The sequence below is a fragment of the Sinocyclocheilus grahami genome, unplaced genomic scaffold, assembly GCF_001515645.1.
Source record: "Sinocyclocheilus grahami isolate Dianchi unplaced genomic scaffold, SAMN03320097.WGS_v1.1 scaffold19.1, whole genome shotgun sequence".
NCBI classification, from domain to species: Eukaryota; Metazoa; Chordata; class Actinopteri; order Cypriniformes; family Cyprinidae; genus Sinocyclocheilus; species Sinocyclocheilus grahami.
The window spans coordinates 998,222-1,016,465 of NW_015505198.1; the positions used below are offsets into that span (position 1 = coordinate 998,222).

General features: G+C 37.5%; 2 protein-coding genes across 2 annotated transcripts in view; one reads left to right on the forward strand and one right to left on the reverse strand.

Moving 5' to 3' along the window:
- gnal2 (guanine nucleotide binding protein (G protein), alpha activating activity polypeptide, olfactory type 2) overlaps nucleotides 1–7,204 on the forward strand; it is a 17,892-nt gene extending 10,688 nt beyond the window's left edge. Inside the window, exons 6-12 of the mRNA XM_016236870.1 lie at nucleotides 4,034–4,088; nucleotides 4,182–4,255; nucleotides 4,346–4,404; nucleotides 4,891–5,011; nucleotides 5,139–5,269; nucleotides 5,596–5,663; nucleotides 6,397–7,204. Of these exons, the coding sequence (XP_016092356.1) occupies nucleotides 4,034–4,088; nucleotides 4,182–4,255; nucleotides 4,346–4,404; nucleotides 4,891–5,011; nucleotides 5,139–5,269; nucleotides 5,596–5,663; nucleotides 6,397–6,543 (655 nt within the window). The 3' untranslated portion in view covers nucleotides 6,544–7,204. The remainder of the gene's footprint in view (nucleotides 1–4,033; nucleotides 4,089–4,181; nucleotides 4,256–4,345; nucleotides 4,405–4,890; nucleotides 5,012–5,138; nucleotides 5,270–5,595; nucleotides 5,664–6,396) is intronic.
- A 2,746-nt stretch (nucleotides 7,205–9,950) lies between these two features.
- The window catches only part of obscnb (obscurin, cytoskeletal calmodulin and titin-interacting RhoGEF b), a 67,087-nt gene continuing 58,793 nt past the window's right edge, over nucleotides 9,951–18,244 (reverse strand). Inside the window, exons 82-96 of the mRNA XM_016237986.1 lie at nucleotides 18,037–18,237; nucleotides 17,835–17,911; nucleotides 17,577–17,747; nucleotides 17,263–17,422; nucleotides 16,162–16,278; nucleotides 15,810–15,974; nucleotides 15,535–15,693; nucleotides 15,139–15,316; nucleotides 13,187–13,300; nucleotides 12,938–13,105; nucleotides 12,749–12,851; nucleotides 12,434–12,563; nucleotides 12,242–12,344; nucleotides 11,933–11,975; nucleotides 9,951–11,443 (exon numbers count right to left, since the gene is read on the reverse strand). Of these exons, the coding sequence (XP_016093472.1) occupies nucleotides 10,366–11,443; nucleotides 11,933–11,975; nucleotides 12,242–12,344; nucleotides 12,434–12,563; nucleotides 12,749–12,851; nucleotides 12,938–13,105; nucleotides 13,187–13,300; nucleotides 15,139–15,316; nucleotides 15,535–15,693; nucleotides 15,810–15,974; nucleotides 16,162–16,278; nucleotides 17,263–17,422; nucleotides 17,577–17,747; nucleotides 17,835–17,911; nucleotides 18,037–18,237 (2,967 nt within the window). The 3' untranslated portion in view covers nucleotides 9,951–10,365. The remainder of the gene's footprint in view (nucleotides 11,444–11,932; nucleotides 11,976–12,241; nucleotides 12,345–12,433; nucleotides 12,564–12,748; nucleotides 12,852–12,937; nucleotides 13,106–13,186; nucleotides 13,301–15,138; nucleotides 15,317–15,534; nucleotides 15,694–15,809; nucleotides 15,975–16,161; nucleotides 16,279–17,262; nucleotides 17,423–17,576; nucleotides 17,748–17,834; nucleotides 17,912–18,036; nucleotides 18,238–18,244) is intronic.

Here is an 18,244-nt window from a genome sequence, read left to right on the forward strand (position 1 = left end):
TATATATATATATATATAATTAAATTCTTAAGACTAAATTATTTAATGTTACAAAGAATGTAAAATAATTTAAGAACGCAAATTATGATAATTTGCATTCTTAATTTAATGTATTTACATTTATGCACTTGATAGATGCAACACTTTACAATTTTTTTAGTTCATGCATTTTCATGATCATGCATCGCTAGCACCTACAGGAATTTATAATAGTTCATTAATAGCTCAGGCTTTCCATGAATGTGCAATTAAATCATTGCAACAAGTGAAAACGCAATACTCTAATATTATGTGTGCATGCTTGGGCATTAAACCGAAACCTGATCCTGGGCCTAAACGAGACCCTGTGATCTGACCCGACCAGTCATGTCAAATTTGCCTTTTTTAGTTTTATTTTGTGTCTGTAGACCCAGATGCACGCATTCTCACAGCTCAGACTCGAAAATGCAGAGTGTGTGAGTGTATGCAGAATGAGTTACATTAAATTTAAAATAAACATTTATAATATTGTTTTCAAGAATTACAAGAATGCAGACTAGAAATTTGAGAAGTCGTAGACATTTGCAACTTTAAAAGTTTTGTGGATTAGAAGAGGTTCTGTATATAACGATGCAAGTTCCAAATAGCTTTCTCAATCTAATTCAGTGGTGTAAGAAACCTAGCACCCATACCCGCAGCTGTAGAGCCGTTGCACTCAATAGGACACGTGAAACGTGTTCAAACATTCCCATATTGTTTAATGTGAACTGGATTTACTGGTTTTGGAATAGCTCCAGGTACAATTTCCCTGTTTTCTGGTCTAGAATCCACTTTGTGTTCCTAAACGGCATTTAAAGCTGGACTTGATTATCTTATCTGGTCTTATCTGTGGTACTGAACATTCTCCAGACTCTGAAAAACCACAATGATAAATCGGATTAACAGCGTGAGAGATGTTATTTTCAGCATAAGAGCAACCAAGAGAGATTAAATAAAAAAAATTGTAAATAAACACACACACAACTTCAAAAGAACTATTGTAAAATGGATTACTTTATCTCTGATATCTAATTGGTTAAGCCAGGCTTATATGTATGTATGCACTTGTGTGTGAATGTTTTTATATATTTAAGTCTGGCAAATATATATATATATATATATATATATATATATATATACATACATACATACATACATATACACATACTACACACACATACAATATTGTGAATTTTGTATTCAATGTTATATAAAATTATTATATAAAATAACTGTATTCTAACTATATAAAATTGTTATAATATACTATAATAGCTAAACAAATACAGAAATAAACACAAGTTCAAAACCACTATAATAAAACTGATAATTTTATCTTTGAAAAAATGTACATTCACATGAATATATACACGCACTTTAATTGAAATTAATTTGATAAAAGTTCCTTTTAAAAATTTATTAAAAATGAATCAATATACTTTTATTGTATATGTTTTTACAGTATTATGAATTTTATATTTAATATATCAAATTATGAAATAAATATATAATCATTTGTTTTTGTTTGTATATGTAATTATATATTTGTTTTATACTTTTAAACAAATAAGATGACAAAGTTCAAAAGTATCTGGCTTAGTTCTTTATGCAATCTTATCCAAAAATGAGTTTGTTTAGTCACGTGCCATTTTTAGTTTTGATCGTAGAGCTAGTCTGTTTTACAGTAATATTTAGTTCTGCCTAAATCAACCTGTGGAATTTGTTTGGATTGTTCTTCTTCGACCTTTGTGTCAACACTGATCGTACGTATACAACGTTCCGTACGTGCAAAACGGCAGAAGACGAAGGTGGGGACTCGCCGTGCACATCTTGTCAATACTGTATGTATCCTTGATGGCAGATAGTCACACAAACACCTCCTCAGCTCGCCTGATGCTGCTGAAGAGCTCTTTTTGTAGTCATGAGATGCATAGTCACTGTCTTTTTAGAGTGCTCACAGTAAAATAAAAATAGTTTTGGTTGATTCTCAGACAGATCACTGGACTTCAGTTAGGGAGGAGGACTTCAAACTCAATGAGGTTTACTACAGCCAAAAAGACATCTGCCCTCTGGGGGTGAACATTGGAAATACATGGGCATGTTTGGTGGAGTGTACATACAGTATATAGGGATGCATGGGTTTTATTTACAGGTTGCACGTTGATACTGAAGAAGCGTCTGCAGCTGACAGGTCATTCAGTGTGTTTATTATGAGTGGCGATCTAGTGCTGGTATTTGTGGTTTGTAATGTTTTACTGAGCAGTTGTGGAGGTTGTTATCAGTTTTTAAAGCAACAGTGAGTTCGCAGACAGTGTTCTTGTTCCAGTCTGTTGTTTTCCATGTATCGCTGTCTGTTCTAATGAAACCACAAAACAAAACGCAAAGAAATGTCACCAATTATTTTTTTTAATGATGATGAAAGCAGTCAGTGTCACCCTAGATTTAATTTGTAATATTAAAGATTATATAATCATGTAAATATGAGAGACTTTTATTAGATGATCACTAATTGGCATTAAATACTTAATGGTAAATATTTAATATATTTATTCCACTGAATATAATTTTGTATTGTTTGTTTTTTTCGTTCTGTGGTCTGTGGCATGTATTATTTTAAATATTTTTAAGAAAGAAGTCTCTCATGTTCACCAAAACCTTTTTTTTTTTTTTTCATTCAAATCCGAAAATAAATGAAAAACAGTAATATTGTGAATTATTATTGCAAATCAAAATAATAAAAAATATTTTCAAATAATTCTTTTTATAATATAATTATTGTTTTTATTAAATTCTTTTGTTTTTAATTTTTGAAAAGATTTTTTATTAAATTAATACATTATTTCATTAAATTATTATTATTAAAAATAAAAATAAAAATTCCCCCCAAATATTATCTATTTTAACTCATTTTAAAATATAATTTATTTCTGTGATGCAAAGCTGAATTTTCAGCATCATTACTGTGTCACATGATCCTTCAGAAATCATTCTAATATGCTGATCTGCTGCTCGAGAAACATTTCATTATCAGTGATGAAAACAGCTGTGCTGCTTCATATTTTTGTGGAAGCCATGAGTCATTTTTATTTTCAAGATTCTTTGATGAACCGAAAGTTCAAAAGAACAGCATGTGTTTGAAATGGAAACCTTTTGTAACATTTTTGTAACCCGTCTTTGTTGAATAAAAGTATTCTTTCATATATGACTAGACTATAATATGTTAAAAGTAATGACCTGATCGTTAGTACATTATACTTTATCTGCATTTTCACATCTAAACAAAATGCTTCAATATCACACAAAAATGAAAAGCAAGAGTGGAGTTTTTTTTTTTTTTTTGGCAATATCGTTGCAGATTGTCTTGTTGTCACAAGCTTGTGGGATGAGTCTATATTTGTCTGCGTTAGTGCTGATGGCACTAATCACATGATGGTCACAGAGTGTTGGGCTAATATTCTGCCTTTCTGCAGGGAAGTAAGAGAAAGATATGGGCTTGTTATCTAACATACTTCAGCTGTGTACTTGCTGTAGGCAATGCTTTCAAGGGTTCAGTTCTTTCAGTTCAGGTCCAATGAGGAGATCAGGTCCTGTGAATATATTTGATACAGCAACAGGTATATCTAGACCTTGTCGGTTCTTCGTTGATAGTTTCTGCCATTTTAATGATGAAAGTACCAAAGTCACACTTGAGACACGATGAACAGTGTTTTTGAAGGGTTCTTTGATTCATTTAGGATGCATTAAATTGACAATAAATACTTATGCATTGTTGCAAATAAAGTTTATTCCAAAAAAATGGTGAATTTTATATTCATCAAGGAATCCTAAATGTAGCCTTGGTAAATGTCAGAGACAATTTACCGAACTATTGAACAGTATTGTAATGACATGTATAGTACAATTATATATCGTCCAAAACATAAATACTGTAGTTTGGTCATGAATAAAATAAACCCCTAAATGTGTCAAACGATTAGCTTTTTCTTCATGCTTTTCTTCATTTGTGTCTTTCCAGCTTTCTTGACCGGATCGATGCAGTAAGACAAAGCGACTATACTCCAACAGACCAGGTACTTTTTCAGCTTTTTCTAGATGAGAACCTGCATGCGAGACAGCTAGTTTCCAGAAATGAACACACTTTTTCTCAATCTTCCTTCTTTCAGGACTTGCTTCGCTGCAGAGTGTTAACATCAGGGATTTTTGAGACGCGATTTCAGGTGGACAAAGTCAACTTTCAGTGAGTCCACCGCAAATCATGTCTTCATATGTACACTAGAGGGACACGTTTCTCATCCTACAGCCTCATGTCTGTGTTCTTCTCTTTCAGTATGTTTGACGTGGGAGGTCAGAGAGACGAAAGGAAAAAGTGGATTCAGTGTTTTAATGGTAAACTGAGTGTGTGTGTGAATGACCGCTTGTGAGACGCATGCCTGTTAAACAACTTTGGTCTTCAACAATTTCGTTTTATATACTTTAAAGTGATAGTTCACCCAAAAATGACAATTCTGTCATGATTTATTCACCCTCATGTTGTTCCAAACCTGTATGAGTTTCTTTCTTATGTTGAGCACAAAAGAAGGTATTTTGAAGAATGTTGGTAACCAGAGAGTTGACGGTAGCCATTGACTTCCATAGTATTCTTTCTGTACTCTAGCTACCGTCAGCCGTTGTTTGGTTACCAACATTCTTCAAAATACCTTTTTTTGTGTGTGTGTGAGTTAGAAAGAAACAATGACAGGTTTAGAACGATATTAGGGTGAAAAAAATAACAGATTTTTCATTTTTTTTGTTGGATGAACTATCTCTTTATACATTTAAACATCAGAAAATAACAAAACACCTGCTGATCACACATGTGGTGCTGATTTGCAGACGTCACAGCGATCATCTTTGTGGTAGCAAGCAGCAGCTATAACATGGTCTTAAGGGAAGACAACAACACGAACAGGCTACGGGAAGCACTTGCTCTTTTTCGCAGTATCTGGAACAACAGGTGATGCCTTTGTTTTCTTATTCGTAATATATAACTTGCTTATAAGTGTAAGTGCAGGCTTTACTGACCCCCGTCTCTGTGTGTGTGTGTGTGTGTGTGTGTGTGTCTTTATTTCTTCTTTTCACAGATGGCTGCGGACCATTTCGGTCATATTGTTCCTAAACAAACAAGACATGCTGGCAGAGAAAGTATTAGCTGGGAAATCCAAAATTGAAGATTATTTCCCTGAATATACTTCTTACACCTTACCTGATAAAGGTTAGACTTTTCACCCACTGATCAACACCCAGTAGTTCTCAAATACTGTAGTACTGAAGTTTTAGTTGTTAGTTGGCAAATAATGGACGTGATCTATTTTTTGGTTAAAGGAAATATGAAAATACTGTCATGAAAAGGTGCACAAGCTCAATAAATGTATCAGTCATAAAAGTAGTCCATATGACTTGTGCACTATATTTGTGTGAGTTGAACTGGAGATTCAGATCTGTCAGTTCAAAATCATTTGGTATTGTGAACTGGATTCATGTGCAGGTCAGTGTCAGCTTCTCTGTATGCTCATCTGTCGAGTCTTTTCTATCTTTCAGTAACTCCTGAACCCGGTGAAGACCCCAGAGTGACGAGAGCCAAGTATTTCATTCGTGACGAGTTTTTGGTTAGCATTTTCATTTTGTAACACACCGATGAAACACGGCAACTATTGCAGTCGGATTTTAGACTGTTGTGATTTTCCTTTTCTATTATGATGGGTAGTTTGTAGACGACTAGATATTGACCAATGTTTGATTTTGCCAACATTTTTGACCAATATTTACTCTTTTCTATTTAAATAAGTAAACCAATAATTGGCGCCATCCTGTGGCTCTCTAAAGAATAAATATTTGCCATGTACTTTCATTTTCAGCAATCATTTTTTAGTGTATATGTTATATGTACAGCGTTAAATTGTTCAGTTATTGAAATATTTAAGATTTATTAATCACAATGATTACACTAGTTACAGTATATATTTAGTTGGAAGTAAAATCAGCAAAGACTGTGCAAAAGAAAGATTGTTGCCTTGCCATTATTTCATGTACCTTTTTAACTCCTTACACTCAATTCAGACTTTAAAGACTCACTAAATATAATTTCGCTGGAGATTCGTTGGAATATTGGCTGGTTGTTTTCTTCAAGACACTGTAATTTAAACCTTGTTTAGCCTTTTAAAAAAGCATTTTTTTTTCCACTTCTGTCTGAAGCGTTAAGTTCATAGCACATTTCCAGAAGAATCCATTTAAGATATATATTTAGTTTCTTAAATTTTAACTACAAAAAATAGGTGATTAATCATGAAAAACTGGTTGTAATCATTTGAAATCCCTAATTTTCACCCTGTCTTTTCGCAGAGGATCAGTACAGAAAGCGGAGACGGCCGTCACTACTGTTACCCCCATTTCACATGTGCAGTGGACACGGAAAACATCCGCCGGGTCTTCAACGACTGCCGAGACATCATCCAGAGAATGCACCTGCGGCAGTACGAACTCTTGTGATCTCACTTCAGCTCTTTACAAACGTGTCTCCAAACTCCCCCTGCCCTCATAACTCACGAGGCCAAAACCGCAGACGAATATACTACTGACGTTTGGCGCACCACCCTTCGGTTTTTTTAGGTGTTTTATTTTAACTCATGATTCGGAGCGGAGAGGCTCGCTGGATTCCCCCCCCCCCCACGTTTTTATTCGAATCACCTTTATTTTTTGCCATTCCATGAAGCCTCTGGCTACCTCCTTATTTTTTATTCAAATAAAAAATGATATCGTCGTGTGTATATATATGTATACGTGCTGGCGCCTGGCAGATTATGAAGATCGCATCACCTTGTGACCTCCAGGAGTCCTAGTCTCTCACCCCGAACCTTGATCTTCTGGCCTACAGGGCTCTCTGCTGCTCTTTCTGTTTCCGAACACTGAAGATCGCCCGCGGACTGAGGCGGGGACAGGGAGGCGGGCCGGGGGTTGTCGAACACGGGGGAAGCGAAGTGAAGTAATGCACTTTTCCATCAGGTTTTGACTGACGGTTTCCTTTACGAAGATGGACACACAATGTAGCATCAAATCATGAATTTCTGTCCCACTTAAGGCTGCGGATAGGTCAGAGAATGGCGGGGATGACCACGCCCCTTTTTATGTGAAAGATGCGGAGCCTTTGAAACAAGGAGGAGGGGCTCTGTGAAGAGGCGGAGCCGTTGAAATGAGGAAGAGGAGGGGCTACGGGAACATTGCTAAGGCCTCGGATCTTCTGGCCTACAGGGCTCTCTGCTGCTCTTTCTGTTTCCGAACACTGAAGATCGCCCGCGGACTGAGGCGGGGACAGGGAGGCGGGCCGGGGGTTGTCGAACACTGGGGAAGCGAAGTGAAGTAATGCACTTTTCCATCAGGTTTTGACTGACGGTTTCCTTTACGAAGATGGACACACAATGTAGCATCAAATCATGAATTCCTGTCCCACTTAAGGCTGCGGATAGGTCAGAGAATGGCGGGGATGACCACGCCCCTTTTTATGTGAAAGATGCGGAGCCTTTGAAACAAGGAGGAGGGGCTCTGTGAAGAGGCGGAGCCGTTGAAATGAGGAAGAGGAGGGGCTACGGGAACATTGCTAAGGCCTCGGTTTGGTTTTGGGAACATGACGGCGAAACATCCTCGAAAAGAAACGCCCCATTTCTAATTTTAGTTTCTTAACTTGTACAGACTGTGCAAAGGTGATGATTTTTTTTTTTCCTTTCATGTACAGACTATAAAATGTTATATTATTTTGTACAACTTTATTGAAAGAGAGTAAAAAATCTACTTGTAGATCTTTGTGCCTTGATTATGGCTGTACCTGTAAATGAAGCTGATACATATGTTTTTGACTGCGCTGTACAGCTTGATGTCACCCCTGTCAGCAGAAGGGACTGTGGATGGGGACCTACTCTGTAGAGTTTAGTTTCTTTTTTTCGGTTATTTGTTTGTTTTTCTGCTTTGTTTATATAAAAAGAGAAAAAGTTCTTTATTAAAAAAATAAATAAATATAGGAAAGAAAAATCTTAACCTGTATACATTATGCAAATTGACCCCCTTACCTGCGGTTATGATCGGACGAAACGGCACCATGCCTTTCTTTCTCGTCTTGCGTTTTATTTCAATTCTCAGCTTTAAAAACAGAAAAATTGAAAGAAAAAAAAAAGTTGGAAGTGTCCAAAATCACAACCTGGTGTTGTTTTCAAAGACCTTTTTGGATATGAAGTATGTTTGAGATATATATCCACGTTTGTGTCTGTGAGTGCGTGTGTGTTCACGTACAGGAGACAAACATTGAGCCACAGACGCATGACATTTGTATGTGTTTTGTGAGAGTGTGTGCGCGCGCGTGTGTGTGCAAGAGTGCATTGTGTGCACTCTTTTATAAATGTGCGTACATGTAAATTTATAGGTCTATATAAATATATATGTACAATTCTACATGTTTAATTATGTGTGTGTTGGCGTATACATACTTTAGTATGTATACAGTGAAGATGTGTACTTACACACATAGGTAAGCATGTCTAGAGTGAAATGAATAAATGAGAGTGCAATATTAAAAGAAACTGTGCGTGTCCGACGATTTTCACCATACTCCATACAAACTGAAAGTTTTTTTTTTTTTTTTACTATCATTTCTTTAATATCAATGTTATGTGATATCAGTTTATAATTGGACAGAAGTCTGATTTATAATACACACATCCAAATATACTCTTATTTTGTAAAGCAGAACTTCAAGACCTACATTTTTATTTATTCAACTTTTTTTCTTCTTCTATCTGCTGAACACCCTTGGCAGTCCTAATTTATTTTGCTTTTACCAAAACTTTTCAAACCATGTGATCCACAAAACAATACAAATTATGTTACACATGCAAATTTTGGTTGACACAAAATTTGTGTTTGTATTTAAAGTTCAAACATTTAATATATATATATATATTAGTATTACTCCAGTAAATCGCAAATCTTTTTAAATCTGTAAATACTATGTGCTTAAAGTCATGTTGCACAAGAAATACTTTTTAAAATAAATCTTCTAAAGTCATTAAATAGATTTTGTGTTATGGTTCTTAAGATCTCCCACAGCTATTCCTTTGTCAGTCTACAAAACCCCATACATTCACATTGCAACACTAAAATGCTGACCACATTGAATAGTCTTCAGTGCAGGATGACATATTCAAGATTTCTAATACATTAACATAGACCTCAGATTCAACAAGCCACAGTGTATTACAACAAAGAACAACTCATGCAATCAACTTGACAGAAAAAGTTGATTTGGCTTTTTAGATGTTGAAAAACACTCAAATATATATATGTATGTATTGCTCAGGTACATTAATTCCATACAGCACATAAATGACATTCAGATAAAATCTTATTTTTGGAGTCCAAATTTGGATTTCTTGACATACACAAACACCCTCTTATTTCTTCAAGTGTTTCATAGTACAGGGATTCTCAGAAGGTCCAATTTACTACAGAGTGTAGGTCCTACTCAAATCCAACACACCTGAACAAGCAAATCAAGGTCTTTCTAGAAAGTTACAGAAAGGTGAGTTTGATCAAGGATGGAGCTAAAGGTTGAGAACCTCTGCTTTAGACCAATGGTGTCCAAACTACTTGTCCTGCAGAGTTTAGCTCCAACCCTAATTAAACACACCTGAACCTGATATTTAAGTCTTCAGACTTACTAGAACAGGGGTGTCCAATCCTGCTCCTGGAGGGCTGGTGTCCTGCAAAGTTTAGCTCCAACCCCAATAAACACGCCTGAAGCAGCTAATCAAGCTCTTACTAGGCATACTAGAAACTTCCAAGCAGGTGTGTTGATGCAAGCTAAACTCTGCAGGACACCGGCCCTCCAGGACCGAGTTTGGACACCCCTGTACTAGAAACTTCCAGGCAACTGTGTTGGAGCTGGTTAAAGCTAAACTCTGCAGGACGTTGGTCCTCCATGGCCAGGACTGGACGCCCCTGCTTTAGACGAAAGACAGCTTTACTGTCCATATTTGCACATTCATGTTGTATCAGACTTGCCGTTCCGAAGCACAGCTGCACATTTGCTCACGGGAACTCAAGAAATTAGAAAGTCTTCATTAGGTCATTGAGTTTGGCAAGCGAATCCTTTGCCTCAACATGGAATGATCTGCTGTTAGAAGAAGCTTCACTATTGAATTACACTCCCAGATCGCAAGATTTTACAGAAGTGTTCCCATTTAAGACTAGGCCTACTTGTATGTTCCTGATTTTGCATGCTGGAAACAAGCATCAGAGAATCTGTCCTGAGTGGTTTCCTCTTGGTTACTGCTTTTCAAATGGTTTCTTCTTGCTGATCTGAAGAGTGACCTGTCCGGTTGGCGTGTAGCTGCGGGTTTGTGCGGCAACCTGTGTTTTGAAGCTCTGCAGACCTCCTTCCTTTCCTCTCTGGACCTCGGAGCAGTACGTCGGCTGGACTTCAAGCCTCGCAAAGCTACTGGTATGGCGTGAATCGTTGGATGAAGGTTGTACCGTCACATGAATAGGTATGGTCTTCTCTCGCCTTGCCTGAGAGCTGCCACTCACCGATGAACCTGGACTAAACATGCTGGAAATGTGATCCTTGAAGGACCCAAAGAATCCCATGCGAGGCTTTGCTTGGGGCACCGGACGTACCACGTTCAACACAATGGGTTTGCCAACGACAGGCTCGTTAATTTCTCTCTGCAACACTGAGATCTCACTTGGTTTCTCGAAGAGGACATGCTGGTCTGTACCACTGCCAAATGTTTCCCCTTCCTGAGGGACGTAGTCCTCGAGATCTTCAAGAGTAAGAACTCGATTCCCATCAGTCAGCATTTTTCGGTCTCGAGCATCAAGTTCGTCATCTTCATGCTCCACGACAATAGTTCCTTCATCATCTCCATCAGAGACACATAGGTCATCAATTTCTCCTGAGTATGTTGTCATATTGTCGACCTCTGAAGGTACCTCAGACACATTCAGTGCAGTTTCCTCTTCATCTGTACCAGAAGAACATTGCAGAGCCATTGCGGCACCCATTGCCTCCTCGAGTAACTTGTTGTTGGAGTTATTAGTGTTTGGATTGCCAGGTGGTGAGAACTTGCTGGGGGAAACGCCTCTTCTTCTTGGTAACTTGGGTGATTTGTTCACTTTATACTCGATTATCTCTTCGACTTCTACCCATCTTGGGTTCCTGGCCGTGGCACCCTCCGGCTCTGGAACGTACAGTGTCGGTACAGTCTTCCTGGCCAGGGTTCGTCTCTGTCTGGGCGGTTCGGGTGTGGACGTCTCTGAGCGGTGAGCTCCCATGGGCGATGGTCGTGGGGATGCGTGCCGTTTCATACGGGTGTTCTTCACCACTGTGGTGATGGTCTCCTCACTTGAAGAGGAAAAAGCACATAAGAAGCACATTAAAAGCACATCAGCTTCAGGTTGGTAAGTTTTTGAAAGAAGTCTCTTATGCTCACCAAGGCTGCATTTATTTGATCAAAAATACAGTAAAAACAGTAATGTGAAATATTTATGATTAAAATAATTTTCTATGTTAATGTCTTTTAATATTTTATGTATTCCTGCAATAGAAAGACGAATTTTCAGCATCATTACTCCAGTCTTCAGTGTCACATGATCCTTCAGAAATCATTGTTCTGCTTAGTATTTTTCTGGAAACTAATATATTTTTTCAGGATTCTGCGATGAATAGAAAGTTCAAACGAACAGCATTTAATTAAAAATATCGTGTAACAATGTAAGTGCCTTACTGTCACTTTTGATCAATGTAATGCGTCCTTACTGACTAAAATGATTAACTTTTGAATAGTAGTGTATTAAATTTGTGCTTAGGTGTGTGTGTGTATATGAGACTTACATAATTATGGTTTTCTTCGGTATTTTCGTCTCTTGTTCCGTTACTAGTTGAAAAAACAATAAAAACGGTAAAAATTGTAACATCTTTTAAAAACATCAAGTTATTTTCAGTTATCAAATTTCAGTCAAATAGGTACAAACATGATGCTCAAATATGAAAAATACATTCCTAAATTCTAAATATAAGTGAATGCAGGATGTGTACTTTTTTTAATTTAATGCATTCTTAGTTTTCAGTAAGTAATGTCACAGCACATGCCACCCAGTTAAAAATCATTCCCATACATGTATTGGCAGGCATCTCTTTTACCTTCTATACTGATGGCCTGATCTGCTCTACGTTCTCCCGCCATTGCCACAGCAGGAGTGATCAGCTGTGCCGCACACCTGGCACTGCCCAGACGGTTTGACAGCTGCAAATGAATAATATGATGATAAGGCTTATTTCCTTAGGGTTGGAGTAAAATAAGAACTGAAAGGACTAATGTAACAATCTCCATACCTCACACTCATATTGTCCAAGGTCTCGTTCTCCAGGGTTCTTGATAACTAGAACCAACACTCCACTACGCGGTTCACTGTATGTTTGAAACTTCTCCAGGTCTGTCAGTAGTTTACCATCCTTAAACCATCTGTCCAGGGAAATGGCATAGTTTAACATTAACTCAATTAATTTTGAGTTAAAACAGTTGGAACTTATTTATGGAATGCACTGATTTGAATATTATAATATGAATCACCCAGATCTTCTGGGCCATTTTGACTCATTATTTAAACATAGAAATAACATAAATGATAGTGTAAATGGAGTGACTACCTTATCTTGGGACTCGGTGCACTCTGGATGGTGCAGGTGAACTGTGCTTCTTCTCCTGGATAAAGGGTGGCATTCCGGATCTTATTCACAAAACGTGGAGGTACTGCAAGAGGTTAAATAAAAATGAGCAGGAATGAAATGGAGTAAAACCAACTTTACTAAGTTGGAAACATCAGGTTACTCACTCACCCTGCACAGTGATTTTGCCTAGTGTGCTGGCGTTGCCCGCAGAGCTGGTGGCGAAGCACATGTATTGTCCTGAGTCGTCTGCTGTCATGTTGTCCAAAATGAGTGTGCAAGAGCCGTCTGGGTCCTCAATGATGATGTGATGAGGATCCGCTTCCACGGCACGCCCGTCTGTTTGTGAAACAGATGGATGAATTACTTTACTTCTAAGAAGACATCAAGAAGGGAAAAACCTAAGATTTGGTTCCTTACCTTTGTACCAGGTGACCTGTGGTTTGGGGGCACCAGTGACCTTGCAGGCGAGCTTTACCGTCTGTCCGAGCTCTGCTGTGCAGTCTGTCAACACCGCGTCAAAATCTGGAGGGCCTGTAACATAAGTAAAATGCTAAATATTAGGACTAGGGTTTATTTCTATTGTAGTATTTAAGAACATGACATTGTATTTAGGAGAACTGATATCTCTTAAACATTACATAATTTAAAAATTTAGTTCAGAAGTATCGAATCGGTATCGATATCGACGATACTGCCTTGAAAAATATCGGTATCGTATCGAAAACAAAATAAGTGGTATCGCCCATCCCTAGTTCAACCGTAATTTTACAAAGCTACGAGAATACTTTTTGTGCGCAAAGAAAACAATAATAACATAACTTATTCAACAATTCTTCTCCCCGAGTTACCGTCTTTCGCCATTTTGGAAAGTACCCCAGAACGAAATCAGCGTTGTTTACGTTCAGCACACATGTAATGTTTTTGTGTTCTGAAGATGAATGAAGGTCTTACAGGTTTGGAACGACATGAGGGTGAGTAATTAATGACAGAATTTTCATTTTTGGGTGAACTAACCCTTCAAAGTCACAATATATAATTTTCACTGCTAGAGGGCGTGTATTAAAAATAAACAAATAGACAAAGGCTAGTTTGATGACGCAGTGACTGGGTGTGGAATCATGGGAGTTGTGGTCTTCATCCTCACAGCTGATGCAATCCGATGGGACTCGGGCAGAAATCATGTTCATGGATGAGCTAATGATTTATTAACATAGTAGAATGAAGCGGGGTGAGGCTGAAAGCTGTCGAAGCGAAACGAGGCGCTGAACGAGCGTGACACACGGCTCAAAAGCAGCAGAGCTTTTATTATGCCACAGTCGCTTCCGCTCCTTCCGGTCGTGCGTATGTGGGGTAAAGCAGCGCTGTTTTATCATACTAGATACATTTGAAAGTTCTGTTATAATGCTACTCTGTGCGGTCGTCACCTGTCTATTAAAACGCACAACATATTAAAGCGTCTTTGGCGTTTCCATGTTTTCTACAAAACAAATCGAGGAGAACGGAAATCGAGGGGTTATGACGTCATTGGCAGGCGACACAGTGACACTATAGACACGGTCCGTGTCACTCGTTAAAATTGCTTATTTCTCTGGATTTAAACATTCTTCGAAACATTTGGGATAGTGTAAGTACACAAGTCAGCAAAATATATAACACTGTTCTAGTGGTTTTTGGATATTTTAATAAAAAAATCTTACATATTGTGCCTTTAAGTGGAGTGTGTTTTCTCTTTTTGCCTCTTGCTGCAGGAATGACGTATTTTTGCAGGCCAAAACCCATAAACAGCAGCATTTTTAAAATGTTTTTTGGTTAAATGCCTGAAATAAGCTCAAGATATTTTCACATTTTATTCTATGACATAAAATACATCAGTAATTAAAAAAGTGATTTTTTTTTTGTAAAGCTTTTACTGATCTTTAAAAAAGCAGTTGTGGCTAAATGGGACTACAGAAGGAGTTGAGGACATCAATCACACCAGACAGGTAAATTCATCTACACACTAGTCCACTTTTACAGCTTCATTGTGTTTATTATCATGCTATTGCAAACTAAGACTCAGACTTTCCAACATACAGATTTTAAACAAAGTTTAAAAGAGTTATTGGAAGCTCAGTTGTGTTGTTAATTTTTAGCTTAACATTTTATTTTGGCAATTGTATTAGGCCAAATACAATTGCCAAAATAAAAACGTATTAATTTATGATAATAATCATGATGAACTATATGTGTAAGATTCATAAACTTTTGTTGGTCCCAGAACTTATTTTCTGCAATAATCCAGTTAGCCAATGTAAAAATCCTTTTGGGTTTTTGTCAAGGGAACCAGGCTGATGCTAACATGCTATATCATGCTAATGCTGGAGACTTACTCCATGCTGGCATGCTGTAGCGCTGCTGAAGGTCACGGAGGTCGCGGAGCCATGAGTTCTTGATGACAACAGTCCGTGCCTGCAACGTGTATTTTCTCACGGAGTCCTCGCGCTCATGCCAGATCTCAAACGCTCTTTCATCACCCTCCACCGTCTCATTCACATCAATGTTTGTAAGCTAAAGAAAAAACACATTATTTTATAATGCATTAGATTTTTATAAACAATATTATCATATAAGTGAAGCTATGTGGCAAACCAGTAATTAAGAAATCCCCGTGAAGACAGTATTTGGCCATTTTAAATGATCAGCATTGGCCTTAGTACATTTCGTGTTAAATACAGTACGTGCATCACTTAATTTCTGTCATTTAAAAGCTTCTGCAAAGCTCCAACCTTCATCATATTCTTGAACACATATGCTTGGGTGTCTGTGTTCGTGTCTCTCTTCTGTTTGCAGATGACCACATGGTTTTTGAAGAGGAAAACGTGGCGGTGGTGACCTCTGGAAGATGTTCGAATTCCAGGAGCTCCTTCCCAAACAGTGAAGGGCCCCTGTAGAAAAATTCAGAACTTCATTTTACACTGTAATTTTAAAAGTTTTTAAATGTACTACAAATAGGTGAAACAGGTAAGACCTTAAATGGTGACATTTGAGTTAGGGATTGTACCTGTCTAATAGGTTCTCCCAGTGCCTCCAGATTGGCGGGGTAGTTCTCTATGAGGGAGACATGGTGTGTGTTTTCTGAGCGCTGGGAGAGGGATGACACCATGGCATAGGCCTGCTCCAACAAACAGCAGTTTTGACCGTTCCTCGCCTTGTTCCGGATCAATTCCTAGATTAAAATCATGTGAAATTTGGAAATGTGTTGGTCACTTTCAAAAGTTAGTTAAGAGTTGTATCACATAATCCATAACACAATTTCTAAGCACATATTTATGTAAATATTTATTTGAAAGTGGAGATTGCCTACACCTAGACCTTGAAAAATTTGAATTGTGGTATTTATTATTATTTATTACCTTCAGTAAAGCTCTGTACTTCTGAATTCTCTCCGGTGGTCTCTGAAGGTAAGCGTTGATGCTTAGCACTGGACCCTCTGAGGGGTCAACATTTGCCAACTCCGAGACTGTATAATCCTAATGAAAAAATACATGAAACATGTTATGTTCTGTGTCTGAGTACCAAATTCTTTCAGTTTAAAGTAGTGCTGTCAAACGATTAATGGCGATTAATCGCATCCAAAAGAAAAGTTTTTGTTTACATAATATATGTGTGTGTATTGTGTATATTTATTATGTATATATAAATACACACACATACAGTATATATTTTGAAAATATTTCCATGTATATATTTATATTCATATAATTCATATTATATACAAATATTTTAAATGTATAAACATAACATTTTTCTTAAATATATACATGCATGTGTGTGTGTATTTATATATACATAATAAATATACACAATACACACACATATATTATGTAAATAAAAACTTTTCTTTTGGATGCGATTAATCGCCATTATTCGTTTGACAGGACTAGACTTAAAAGACAAAAAAGATCAAATGTCGTTTTTTTCTAATGCAAATTTTATGCCTCCTGAAAACCATAACTATACGGTCAATATTTTGTAAACCCACCTTGAAATATTGGTGCACTTCTTTCTCACTGATGACGGACTCGGCTTGCAATTGTCCAATGAGGTACTGCAAATATTTCTCAAACCCTTCAGAGTTTCTCAGGAAATGCATGGCAATGTCATCATCCGTGTCACAATCACGCAGACCAGGCAGCAAAGTACTGAAAAACAGTCAAACCTCATTATGCATTTCCCTGTTGTCAGATTCCATATGTCAAGACTAGCACATAAATGAAAACAATCCTTATACTCCTTAAAAATTAAAATGCAGAGTTGTAGAATTAACCATAATATTTGATTGTCTGAACTCTGTACCTGCTGTGGAAGGATTTCAAATCATTGATATTACGGACATTATTCGTTTGACAGCACTAGACTTAAAAGACAAAAAAGATCAAATGTCGTTTTTTTCTAATGCAAATTTTATGCCTCCTGAAAACCATAACTATACGGTCAATATTTTGTAAACCCACCTTGAAATATTGGTGCACTTCTTTCTCACTGATGACGGACTCGGCTTGCAATTGTCCAATGAGGTACTGCAAATATTTCTCAAACCCTTCAGAGTTTCTCAGGAAATGCATGGCAATGTCATCATCCGTGTCACAATCACGCAGACCAGGCAGCAAAGTACTGAAAAACAGTCAAACCTCATTATGCATTTCCCTGTTGTCAGATTCCATATGTCAAGACTAGCACATAAATGAAAACAATCCTTATACTCCTTAAAAATTAAAATGCAGAGTTGTAGAATTAACCATAATATTTGATTGTCTGAACTCTGTACCTGATGTGGAAGGATTTCAAATCATTGATATTACGGAAGATGGTTTCCTTCTGGCTGGTGATTTCAGACGGTGTGCTCTCTTTATCCACACCCTTCAGATGGTGTGATGTGAAGAACTCCATCTCCTTCAGAAACTCAGTTTCTGTGCTAATCAGCTCCTGGACGAGTAGACTAGATACAAGTGAAACCCAGGTAGAATTACTAAAGTAGTACAAAATAAAATGCACATTGCACTTTTAATAAAATGTCCAAATTTACCAGAGTTTTTTCTTGTACTCTGTCTCTGTGACTTCTTCTCTGGTGGTCTCTGGGAGGTCTGCAACATCTGCAGACAGCTACAACACAACCATTCCATCATCGGTGAGAAATTATAAGATGCACAAGCAAATGCACACATTTTTTAAATCAATATTTCACCACTACATGACCAGTTATCCATTCTGAATGATCCTAAACTGACCTTCAGTCTTTTGTCGAGATACGCAGGCGAGACCCATCCCTGGCGAGATGGATTGGATTTGGTGGGCTTGGTGCGGACCAGCCATTTAAGTGGGTGGGCAGAATCCAGAACCTCCACATACTGGCCCTCTTTCAGAGCGATGACATCTTTGCTGACTCCCATGGGGTTGTAGTCAGCGATCACCACATAGATATCAAACATCTGCACA